Below are 12,650 nucleotides of genomic sequence, written 5' to 3'. Positions count from 1 at the left end.
ATCGAGTAGGTGTGTTTTGTATCAGGAGAAAGTTGATTGCATTCATTTTGGGACAGGGCTGCCTCCTGTTCAAAGCCCACGGTGAAGTCGGCTCAAAACAAAAGTGACGTAATTAGGCACATGGAGTAATGAATAGGGTTCTGTGTTTACACATGCAAAGTGATTGCTTTGGATAAAAACTATCTATAACGTAGGCTATTTAGCCGACACTATTTATCTACTTCATTAAGTCAGCATTTCCTCATCTCCCACCCTCTGTGGTAATCGTTCCTCTTTCACACCAGCTGCCAAACTAACCCTGATTCAGATGACCATTCTACCCATGCTAGATTACGGAGACGTAATTTATAGATCGGCAGGTAAGGGTGCTCTCGAGCGGCTAGATGTGCTTTACCATTCAGCCATCAGATTTGCCACCAATACTTCTTATAGGACACATCACTATACTCTATACTCCTCTGTAAACTGTCCATCTCTGTATACTCGTCGCAAGACACATTGGTTTATGCATATTTATAAAATCCTCCTAGGCCTCACTCCCCCCTATCTGAGATATCTACTGCAGCCCTCATCTTCCACATACAACACCCGTTCTGCCAGTCACATTCTGTTAAAAGTCCTCAAAGCACACACATCCCTGGGTCGCTCCTCTTTTCAGTTCGCTGCAGCTAGCGACTGGAATGAGCTGCTAAAAACACTCAAACTGGATAGTTTTAATCTCCATCTCTTCATTCAAAGACTCAATCATTGACACTCTTACTGACAGTTGTGGCTGCTTCACATGATGTATTGTTGTCTCTACCTTCTTGCCCTTTGTGCTGCTGTCTGTGCCCAATAGTGTTTTGATAAGAGAATTATGTTCTCAAGGTACATCACCCAATGTAATTATATTACTCAGTCTGCAAACCAGAATGTGTAAGATCCTGGTCGAATGAAACAGACGGAGCCCAGCTAAAATAGTCAAAAAGGTTTATTCACGGGACGTTCTGAAGACAAGAATACAAATCAATTCATTTTATACTGACTTCTCACGCCCACATTCACACAACCATACGCGCACACACATTCACACAAACAGACGCACACAATGTCCTCACTACCCAGCCGACAGAGATTAGGGAGACCTTGAGCCGTACTCCCTGTTCTCTCCCAAATCTCTGGTCAGGTCGGTGACAAATTTTGCTCAGTCTGTCTTTAAAATTCCATAAAGACAAACATTAGCTATATTGTTTTAACCTAATTCTGACTAGAACTACACATTTATTAATTATAATTTTATACATTCTAGCCAATTCCATACAATTATATGGTTTCAGGGTGGAATATTCTAATCATTCAATTAACATAAATCCCATTAACATGTTTGTACCACGATTTGTGCTGCTGCCAAGTTGTGTTGCTACCATGTTGTGTTGTCATGTGTTCCTGCCATGCTGTCTTAGGTCTCTCTTTATGTAGTGTTGAGTTGTCTCTCTTGTCGTGATGTGTGTTTTGTCCTATATTGTTATTTTAATCCCAGCCCCCGTCCCCGCAGGCCTTTTGTCTTTTGGTAGACTGTCATTGTAAATAAGAATTTGTTCTTAACTGACTTGCCTAGTTAAATAAGAATATAGAAAAGCTACCCCATTCTCTAAAATACCCCAAATCAGAGAGGAATAGATGAAGCACTGAAGCAGTATATAGATGTCTGCCCAAATGCATTATTAAACAACAATCCACTGTTTGAGCACACACAACTTGAAAACAACACTATCTGTTTTTATTTCATTCCAAAAACGTGTATGACTGAGAAACGTGTAAGTATATACACATTATAAACTCCTATTGTTCAAACTTCTTCCCCATGGAACCTTTTTTCACTCCAACAGCAATCTCTTCCTTCACCACCACTTGGTTTCCAACGTCCTTATTATATCCTCCATCTTTTCAGTCCTTGTTTGAAAAGCTTTCTCATTTACATCCAGTTCTTCATGTCCTTGTCTCCTAACCCCTCATGACCTCCAGGGCCACCCTGCAGCTCATGGCCACCCTGCAGCTCACACAGGTGTGGGTGTAGTCCTCCTCCCCAAGTTTCATCTCCTCATATCTCTTCAGCTCTGAGTCCTGGCTGACCGTGCTCCATTGACTGCACTGATTGCACTCCACACGGACTTCCCTTTGAGGTGGCTGGGCATCTAGTATGACAAAGGTCCTTCCTTTTATCCCATTATCCTTCAATGTAAACAGGTTGGTCAAAGCACAAGTCAGTATAAACGCTCAACTAAAATATGATATAATTCAAACCTATTTCTATGTGCATTTACTTCATTCATTCAATTGGAATCAATAATATGAGTATGTTTTGTTGTAGGAGTGGTAAAGTGTAAACACGGGCAGTCTCCAACTTACAGGCAGCTTTCTTGGTGAGGTGGAGACAGACTGAGTCCCTCCGCAGCGCAGCAGAGACAGGGGTATTTGTCTGGTGGTGGGGTGCTCTTTGCAGCAGAAGCTGAACACACTGGCAGCCAGGTAAACATCCCAACGATCAGGATGTTCTTTCACCAAATCTGACACCAACCTGTCCAGGTATAATGATAAAACATGTATGAAACAAAACACATGCATATTATAACAAGTCAGTTGGGCTAGCATGTCATGTGTTTGGATTCAGTAAACTGCCAAAAGATTATTGCAATCATCCCAATTCTATTTACTAGACTATTATCCATAGTATAAGCTTTTAGAATCAGGTGGCTGTGTAGCATGGTACATTGGAGGACAAACCGGTCTACAAGGGACTTTGTTACTGGATCCAGTGACACTCCCAGAGGACGGTAGAATATGAGTTGGCCTGTCAGTTTCTTCAGATCACCCAAAGCCAAGTTGATCTGTAAAATGTAAAAAGAGAAGGGGAACTTAACAGGGGTTTGAACAAGTTCAGGGAACTGGACCAGAAAACAACAACATTTTTGGAGGAACAGAATCAGAACAGGGAACGAAAGTTGTTCCGGAACAGAACCGTTGTTTGAAAACCATGGGAACCGGTTAATGAAGTAATTTTACTTTCCAGGCCCACAAAAAAATGCTACAAAGCGTCTATGCAAAGCCCTCACTCTGTCACTCAGAAACGTATTCCAGTGCCTGCCTGCTGAACATCAAATCAAATTTGATTGTCACATATGCTGAATACAACAGGTGTAGCAGACCTTACAGTGAAACTTTATTTTGCTAATCAGAACAGTGGAATGGAACTACACAAATTATGGTTTTGTTCAGAGCGAAACAATTGGAAAATAATTTTGGTTCCACCCCCGGTACTTAATATTCATGAGATAACTTAGTGCAAAACTTAATTTCCCCCCCAAAACATTTTTATTTGGGGCAGTACAGTAACACTTACATCCATACATGCATGCATCTCTTACCTCTAAAATGTGTGCTCGAGTCAAACAAGACAGGATTCCAACAGGGAAGCCAAAGCGAGAGATGAGGTCAGAGATGATTTTGGCAATCTCTTTACTGTTGTTGGTCTTCATGGGGTAGGCTTCCATCCATTTGGAGTAGTAGTCCATTACAGTTAGTACAAACTTGTGTCTACTTTTGGTCTCTGGAAATGGTCCCTTCACATCCATTGTCAGCCAATCCCATTTCTCCTTGATCTGGTTCAGATAAAGTAATTTGCAGTTATAATATGTAGTTATAATGTGTAGTTATAATGTGTAGTTATAATGTGTAGTTAGTTATATGTGTAGTTAGTTATATGTGTAGTTATATGTGTAGTTATATGTGTAGTTATAATGTGTAGTTATATGCACATCCATTAACATGAGGTAATGGGCTGGGGAATACACACGACAGTAACCCTTTAAGCTGACATGGGTCAAAATAATGTTTTTGCCCGCTGTCCAGAATACAATGGTCTGTCAGAAACCTTACCTTGATTGCGTGCTTGGGGATAAAGATCAGACCTTGCTTTTCTAAAGTTGCAGATGGGATCTGAAATTGTCAGAAGTTCAGTTATTAAAGCACGCGTATGGAAAGGTTTAAGGTTATAGAAGACCTTTATAGGATGCTGTAATCATACACGCAACTGGCCCTAGAGGTCTGGGCCTCATCAACATCGTTTTGGTTGGGAGTAACAGTGACACTACTTTTCAACACGCTCCTCCCTGGGATTTTTGAGCAGGTACTGTGCATTAACCTATTTGGATGGAAACATTTTGAATATTTGGCAAAAGATACATACATGGTTGTTCTGTAAGGAATTAGGGGAACCCTTCCCAACCAACAATTTTGATGAGCTCAATCAGCTTCATAATGAGGAGCTCAATTAGCTTCATAATGAGGGCTAACTCACAACTTACTTCTTTAGGCATGTCTTTTACAGCCCAGTCAATACTCTGAAAAACAAATAAATACTAAATAAATAAACATGAATGAAATATTTGTAAAAAAAAAAATATGAAAAAAAAAATCTAGATAAGAGTGATATGTACTTTGTACCTGTGGAACACAGTAGTCGTCATGGAAACGACTTGGGTGCCATATACTGTGGTTTAAGTAGGTGGGTGGAGACTTCTCCCGTTGTGTCGACTCCTCAGGAACAGGATCCTCTGGAAACTGAAATCACCAGTAGAGGCAAAATACAGTTTTATTTGTGAAATCAAAAAGGGAAATACATATGTGGCATATCCTTTAGTGTAAACAGCAACACCAATGGAAAACCGGTATTACAGTTTACATATCCTTCAGTGTAAACAGCAACACCAATGGAAAACTGGTATTACAGTTTACATATCCTTCAGTGTAAACAGCAACACCAATGGAAAACTGGTATTACAGTTTACATATCCTTCAGTGTAAACAGCAACACCAATGGAAAACCGGTATTACAGTTTACATATCCTTTAGTGTAAACAGCAACACCAATGGAAAACTGGTAGTACAGTATTACATTTTTTTATGTTGCATTTCTCACCAAGGTTACTCTTTTCCTCCTTCCGGCTGTTTTCTGAAACTACAAGAACTCAACAATAAAACACAAAGTTCAACTCAACCAACAAAGCCAAAGCACGTTTCAAGAATCCCTCATATGTTAAATTCACAACCGCCAGAATGTTAGGTCTAATAGTTTAAATGAAAACAACACATCTGCCTCAATTTACTAAATACCTTTTTTTGTAGGTGACTAGGAAAGGCAAAGATAGTTGGTATTGCATCATCACGTAAACGCACTGTCTGCCCAGTTCTATCCATGCACCTCTCCTCAAAATGCTCTGAGCACAGTAAGGAATGAGGGGTTGGCTGCCAGTCTTTCCATTTCATCTGACCCACCCACTCTTTTATTCGTTTAGGATCACGCTTTGGAAAGCTGTTAACATAGGAAAAATGTTAAAAGAACCAAATGTAAACAACAGGGCAATCTGTGATTGTAACATACATTTTTGAACTTTTAAATTAATTATATATAACCATTGATTCTTGAAGAATATAACTTAGAAATGCACCATGAGCTTAGTTCAACTGTCATACCCCATCAGAACCCAAAATACAAGTGTGTAATTGTAAACAAACACTTTATAGCCTCGCAACATTGCTAAAACTATCATTTTGACATCATGGATGGTCACTCTGGTCAGTCCTTGCATTCATAGCTATGTCTATGAACTTGACATTAGTTACATTCTCCAGCCCCATCCCTCATCTATTTACCAAAATCAGTGGCGAGGCATTGTTATTGTTATTGTTTGAAATGCAAATCGAAAAAGACAAGGGATGAAACAGCGAGCACTTAGGCCGGGGTACTAAGGGGTGTTCATTTGTTTAGAAGTTACACGGTCTTTATGATAAGGTAACTAACATTTATGTCACATTCGTCTAAATCAAGATATAGCCGATGTATTACTGGAAATCTTAAACTAGCTACACAAGCTAACCAAGACATGTAGCTAACGTAAGCTGACTAGCTAGCTGTCCAAATGTCGACGTTAATCAGATGCTGAAAGCCTACCTGTGAAATGTAACCTTGTTTGTTTTATGTTTAACATTTTTAAACGTATTCCTACAGTTGAAAGCTGAACAACGTCCTGGCATTTTTGCTCGGTAGCTAGTTTTAGCTAACAACTATTAGACTAAGGAATGTAAAAAAAATAAACAAGGAAGTGACACACAGGAAGTTAACTTTTTTTCGGCTTTTTCTTCTTCTTCTGCCACAACACATCTGTAAAGAAGACAGAAAAATGGCGGACCTCAGGAAAATCAGTTCTGGGTCTCTGCCCTATGTAAACGTTTCCCGAAAAGTGTCAGTTCAAGGGAAGATTTTTATCCTACTCTGTATAATATTGGCCGAACCCGGAGGAGCTACCACCCACTGGGTCGTCACTGAAGATGGAAAAATTCAACAGCAAGTACGTTAACGGCCCGTGTTTATAACCGTATGTTGCTAGCTAGCTAACAATTTTATCACATATAGGTAGAACCAGTGTCTTTGACTTTACTGTTGCTAACATTTGCTAACACGACTGAAGGCTCATACTAGCTTGTAAACCATCGATTGCCAATTAACTACTTATAAGTTCCTCTCTGGGACTTTTGCTAGCACAGTAATGCAGCAATGCTGACCACCTAGATAAATAACGTTAGCTAAGTTAGTTAGAGAACGGGGTCTCTGGGTAAGCCAGAATTAACTTACATATTAGCTAGCTCTAACTAGCTAAAGGCATCCAATCATCCTAGAAAATCTGAAACAACGCAAACTAGTGATAGGTGATTGGTAGGTAGTAGGTTGGCAAGCTAGCTAATTAGCTACTGGGCTCAAAGATAATGGGCACAACAGAGCTGACAGACTCAGAGTCGGCACATCCAGCTAACTAGTAGTTCTGATGCAACCAATAGTTTTGACATCCAGCACAATGTCAAAACTCTCTTGGTTGCATCGAAGCTAAGTGAATTGAATGTAAAATTGTGATTCGGGCTTGATGTTAGCCCAGAAATAATAGGGGTTTAAATAAAATAATATTTGATGTAACCTTTGTAGCTATACACAACTAATCTAAAGTATCCACTTACAAGTGACGTTTAGAAGGACATTAAATGTTCAGACTATTTAGCCATTGACATTCTGTTCAGCTGTGGCCAAACTATCTAAAATGGATGGATTGGGGAAAAAACAAAGATTACCAACTGCTGCTACTACGTGATTACGGTGTCAAATCAGCCAGGTTCCTCTGCCTCAATTCTGTTTTGGTGTTGTCTCACTTCACGTGTACTGTGGTCAGCGGACTCAGAGGTCTTTAGTCTTTGGGGTCGAGTCATAGAGTGGAAACATGTACTGTCACTGTTTATTTTAAGACTAACATTTTCATTTTTTTTTTTTGCAGGTTGACTCTCCTTTAAATCTTAAACATCCACATGACCTTGTCATCTTCATGCGACAGGAGACCCGTGTCAACTACCTGAAGAAGTTAGAGGTGATGATCATCTTTTAATGACTACCTCACTGTGCTCATAGCCTATTGCTCTACTTCCTGGTTTTACAATGTTAGTCCAAGGCCACTGTGTTAAACATCTATACTGCTGTGCTCTCCCTTACTTGAAAGATGCAATATCTCCAATAGTCACAGCTGTTCAATAGTAATTTAATACTCATTGATTATTGAAGAATATATTGGATCACATCAGATGGGGCAACATGTCTTCCTTTCTTTATGTTCCAGTGAGATATAGCATTGCTTCTAAATCAAGCCACACTGAAAGGTCTGAATCTCATGTCTCTGACCCCTGCTTTGTTCAGAAGCAGCTTGTCGCTCAGAAGATTCACATTGAGGAGAATGAGGACAGGGACACGGGCTTGGAGCAGAGGCACTATAAAGAGGATGCCGACTGTGTCATGGCTAAAGTACCCCTGGGAGACTTGGATCTCTACGATGGTACCTACATCTCCCTGGAGAGTAAAGACATCAGGTAAGCCCAGGCTGTGCACTCTTGACCAATCATTTGGTTGTTACTAATAATGTGCCCTCACATAACTCATTATCAAGGGGAAGCACTGATAAGGGATGTTGACATATGTCATCCGGGCCGTGTAACGAATCCATTGGTCGCGCTCCAAAACGGCTTCATCTTATCATTGACATTGACCGATGACATGAGTCATTTTTTGGGAGATTTTCAACAACATACAATATATAAGCATTGGATGATCACGTCACATATGTCATGACACTACAGCACAAAACAAAATCAACTTTTATACAAACAAGTATATATTTGTTTTAATTGAACATTTTATTTATCTAGGCAAGTCAGTTAAGAACAAATTCTTATTTACAATGACGGCCTAGGAACAGTGGTTTAGCTGCCTTGTTCAGGGGCAGAACGACATTTTTACCTTGTCAGCTCGGGGATTCGATCTAGCAACCTTTCTGTTACTGGCCCATCGCTCTAACCACTAGGCTACTTGCTGGTTACTGGCCCATCGCTCTAACCACTAGGCTACCTGCTGGTTACTGGCCCAAGTCTCTAACCACTAGGCTACCTGCTGGTTACTGGCCCATCGCTCTAACCACTAGGCTACTTGCTGGTTACTGGCCCAAGTCTCTAACCACTAGGCTACCTGCCGCCCACAAATAAACAATGGAAGTATTTACATACTGTCAGAAGTCATTATTAGAACACACAAAGTGATATTCGAACATTGGAGAACGTAGGTTGTTTACAAGAGAACAAGTATTATTGATGACACCCTGGTGATGAGAAATCAACAAAGATTTCTAATAGAATAAACCATGATGGCTTGTCTTTCACATCTAGATCAGCATGTCCTACATCAACAGGCATTTTAAACAGCTACATGATACAAGTCAACCACTGGTTACCTTTTCTGCTCTTGTTCCCCCTCTTCTGCTGGACACTACACTAATGCTCCCTGGACCTTGACTATGGATGTTTCTTTCAGCCCTGAGGATTATGTAGATTTTAGGTCCCCTCTACCCCCGGATCTGGAGAAGCCTGACTGTGCCAGAGTATTTGAGCTCCCATATAGTATCCACGGTTTCCAGCATCTCCGGGTGAGTTGAAGGGGAAAGCAAACCCGCTTGTTAATGCGATTGCACATACATGTCTGGATCTGTGCCATATATGTCTATGTTTTCTAGGGCGTGCAGGAACAGGTGAACCTCACATCTCCTCTGCTCTCTAAAGAGGACCCCATTTTTGGCTCCCTGTCCCACAAACTGGGCCGCAGCATGGATGAGGTGGGCCATCGCATCCAGCAGGGCCTGCTGAGGGTATGTTGCGCTCTATCGCCACTCTTCACCCTCACCAACACTGTCTGGTCTGTTTTTATTAGTTTACATTTAGCCGTATGGGATTACTTTGAACTTTTATGCACTGATTTGTTCAATGTTATAAATGGACAGTCACTGTTTTAATAGTGTTCGGGTTTGACTTTCATATAGTTCCCTTTTGATGACCTGTTTGTTGTGTTGTCCAGAACTCCTCATCCTGGGTGCTGTATAACCTGGCGTCGTTCTACTGGAGGATAAAGAATGAGCCCAGGCGGGCGGTGGACTGTGTGATCCGGGCCCTGCACTTCTCACCCAGGTACGAACAAAGGAAAACTCAGCCCCTGGCTTCAGCTTGTCTCAGGCATCAGGGTCATGTTCATTAGGACACACAATGTAAAGCACTTTGCAATGGAAAACTAAATGAACCGTTCTTATTGGACAAGTCCTAGTATTCCATAATGTTGTCTGCCCATTGGTGGCCAATGAACATGTCCCAGCTATGGTTATTCAACATTCAAACAGTGGATCATATAAGAGTTTTAAGTCCCATTCTCGTTGTCTGTTGTGTATCCAGGCAGCACAAGGACCTGGCCCTGGTGAACATGGCCAACATCCTGCATCGGGCCCACTTCTCGGCTGACGCTGCCATCGTGGCTCACACTGCCCTGGATTTGACCTCTGACCTTCTCACCAGCCACTACACCCTGGGCAACATCTACGCAGTGAGTTACAGCACCACTAGTAGATGCACTGAATACAACCCAGGAGATAACACGTTAAAGAGATTCCACTTGTTTCCAAGTTGGTTCCTGATGGAATACACACAAGACAGACAAAACCACAGAAAGCTAGCTGTACGACATCATCATCTGGTTTCATCAACAGTTGCAGCTCTATCATTCCCATTGAGGCACCATTCTGCATCATGTGTAGTGATACGGTACTAGCATCTATCAAGAGAACAGCAGGGGTCCAAGCACTGACCCTTGAGGAACACCGAAGTCAGTTTTTAGGGATGTCTAATGACGATAAAGGAAGCAGGCATTAGGTGATTTTAAACCAAATGTAGCCATTAAATAGAACATGTGGTTCTGCAACATTTGTTTCCACTACGTTTTAACATTTCTGGAGGGACGTTGACGTAGAGTTGTTGGTTTATGTTCACATACTGTCTGCTTTTAATGTTTTCACTACATCGACACTTACAGTAGGATGATACAGTAGGATGATACACTTACAGTAGGATGATACACTGACACGAGGCTGATACACGAGGCTGATACACTGGCACGAGGCTGATACACTGACACTAGGATGATACACTGACACTAGGATGACACACTAGGCTGATACACTAGGATGATACACTGACACTAGGATGACACACTAGGCTGATACACTGACACTAGGCTGATACACTGACACTAGGATGATACACTGGCACGAGGCTGATACACTGGCACGAGGCTGATACACTGGCACGAGGCTGATACACTGGCACGAGGCTGATACACTGGCACGAGGCTGATACACTGGCACGAGGCTGATACACTGGCACGAGGAGGATACACTAGGCTGATACACTGACACTAGGCTAATACACTGACACTAGGCTAATACACTGACACTAGGCTGATACACTGACACTAGGCTGATACACTGACACTAGGCTGATACACTGACACTAGGCTGATACACTGACACTAGGCTGATACACTGACACTAGGCTGATACACTGACACTAGGCTGATACACTGACACTAGGCTGATACACTGACACGAGGAGGATACACTAGGCTGATACACTGACACTAGGCTGATACACTAGGATGATACACTGACACTAGGCTGATACACTGACACTAGGCTGATACACTGACACTAGGCTGATACACTGACACTAGGCTGATACACTGACACTAGGCTGATACACTGACACTAGGCTGATACACTGACACTAGGCTGATACACTGACACTAGGCTGATACACTGACACTAGGCTGATACACTGACACTAGGCTGATACACTGACACTAGGCTGATACACTGACACTAGGCTGATACACTGACACTAGGCTGATACACTGACACTAGGCTGATACACTGACACTAGGCTGATACACTGACACTAGGCTGATACACTGACACTAGGCTGATACACTGACACTAGGCTGATATGATACACTAGGCTGATATGATACACTAGGCTGATACACTGACACGAGGCTGATACACTGACACGAGGCTGATACACTGACACTAGGCTGATACACTGACACGAGGAGGATACACTAGGCTGATACACTGACACTAGGCTGATACACTAGGATGATACACTGACACTAGGCTGATACACTGACACTAGGCTGATACACTGACACTAGGCTGATACACTGACACTAGGCTGATACACTGACACTAGGCTGATACACTGACACTAGGCTGATACACTGACACTAGGCTGATACACTGACACTAGGCTGATACACTGACACTAGGCTGATACACTGACACTAGGCTGATACACTGACACTAGGCTGATACACTGACACTAGGCTGATACACTGACACTAGGCTGATATGATACACTAGGCTGATATGATACACTAGGCTGATATGATACACTAGGCTGATACACTGACACGAGGCTGATACACTGACACGAGGCTGATACACTGACACTAGGCTGATACACTGACACGAGGAGGATACACTAGGCTGATACACTGACACTAGGCTGATACACTGACACTAGGCTGATACACTGACACTAGGCTGATACACTGACACTAGGCTGATACACTGACACTAGGCTGATACACTGACACTAGGCTGATACACTGACACTAGGCTGATACACTGACACTAGGCTGATACACTGACACTAGGCTGATACACTGACACTAGGCTGATACACTGACACTAGGCTGATACACTGACACTAGGCTGATACACTGACACTAGGCTGATACACTGACACTAGGCTGATACACTGACACTAGGCTGATACACTGACACTAGGCTGATACACTGACACTAGGCTGATACACTGACACTAGGCTGATACACTGACACTAGGCTGATACACTGACACTAGGCTGATACACTGACACTAGGCTGATACACTGACACTAGGCTGATATGATACACTAGGCTGATATGATACACTAGGCTGATATGATACACTAGGCTGATACGATACACTAGGCTGATACACTGACACGAGGCTGATACACTGACACGAGGCTGATACACTGACACGAGGCTGATACACTGACACGAGGCTGATACACTGACACGAGGCTGATACACTGACACGAGGCTGATACACTGACACGAGGCTGATACACTGACACGAGGCTGATATCATGACACTAGGATGAT

The 12,650-nt window shown here is 42.2% G+C and overlaps 2 protein-coding genes across 5 annotated transcripts in view; one reads left to right on the top strand and one right to left on the bottom strand.

Annotated features, from left to right (window-relative positions):
- Positions 1–1,737: 1,737 nt before the first annotated feature.
- Positions 1,738–6,195, bottom strand: LOC110506984 (uncharacterized). Of its 2 annotated transcripts, XM_036963714.2 has the most exons (10): positions 5,990–6,195; positions 5,152–5,350; positions 4,958–4,996; positions 4,483–4,599; positions 4,344–4,379; positions 3,916–3,975; positions 3,405–3,638; positions 2,764–2,867; positions 2,389–2,557; positions 1,738–2,211 (listed from the first exon to the last, which is right to left on the bottom strand). In XM_036963714.2, the coding sequence occupies exons 1-10, from the start codon at positions 6,070–6,072 to the stop codon at positions 1,984–1,986; spliced, it is 1,269 nt and encodes a 422-aa protein (XP_036819609.1). In that variant the 5' UTR covers positions 6,073–6,195; the 3' UTR covers positions 1,738–1,983. The 2 variants fall into 2 exon arrangements, with proteins under 2 accessions (XP_036819609.1, XP_090079211.1); XM_090223085.1 differs by lacking the exon at positions 4,958–4,996 and having other exon boundaries at positions 5,990–6,180.
- ttc17 (tetratricopeptide repeat domain 17) overlaps positions 6,152–12,650 on the top strand; it is a 25,066-nt gene continuing 18,567 nt past the window's right edge. The window contains exons 1-7 of one of the 3 annotated variants that reach the window (XM_090223082.1): positions 6,152–6,386; positions 7,359–7,448; positions 7,772–7,941; positions 8,936–9,047; positions 9,135–9,266; positions 9,473–9,582; positions 9,841–9,988. In XM_090223082.1, coding sequence (XP_090079208.1) covers positions 6,219–6,386; positions 7,359–7,448; positions 7,772–7,941; positions 8,936–9,047; positions 9,135–9,266; positions 9,473–9,582; positions 9,841–9,988 — 930 coding nt within the window. In that variant the 5' untranslated portion in view covers positions 6,152–6,218. The remainder of the gene's footprint in view (positions 6,387–7,358; positions 7,449–7,771; positions 7,942–8,935; positions 9,048–9,134; positions 9,267–9,472; positions 9,583–9,840; positions 9,989–12,650) is intronic. The other 2 variants (XM_090223083.1, XM_090223084.1) reach the window with 2 other exon arrangements.

Source organism: Oncorhynchus mykiss, chromosome 26 (genome assembly GCF_057628025.1).
Source record: "Oncorhynchus mykiss isolate SJ-2025 chromosome 26, ASM5762802v1, whole genome shotgun sequence".
Taxonomy (NCBI): domain Eukaryota; kingdom Metazoa; phylum Chordata; class Actinopteri; order Salmoniformes; family Salmonidae; genus Oncorhynchus; species Oncorhynchus mykiss.
This window is presented reverse-complemented; position numbering and strand designations above follow the sequence as displayed.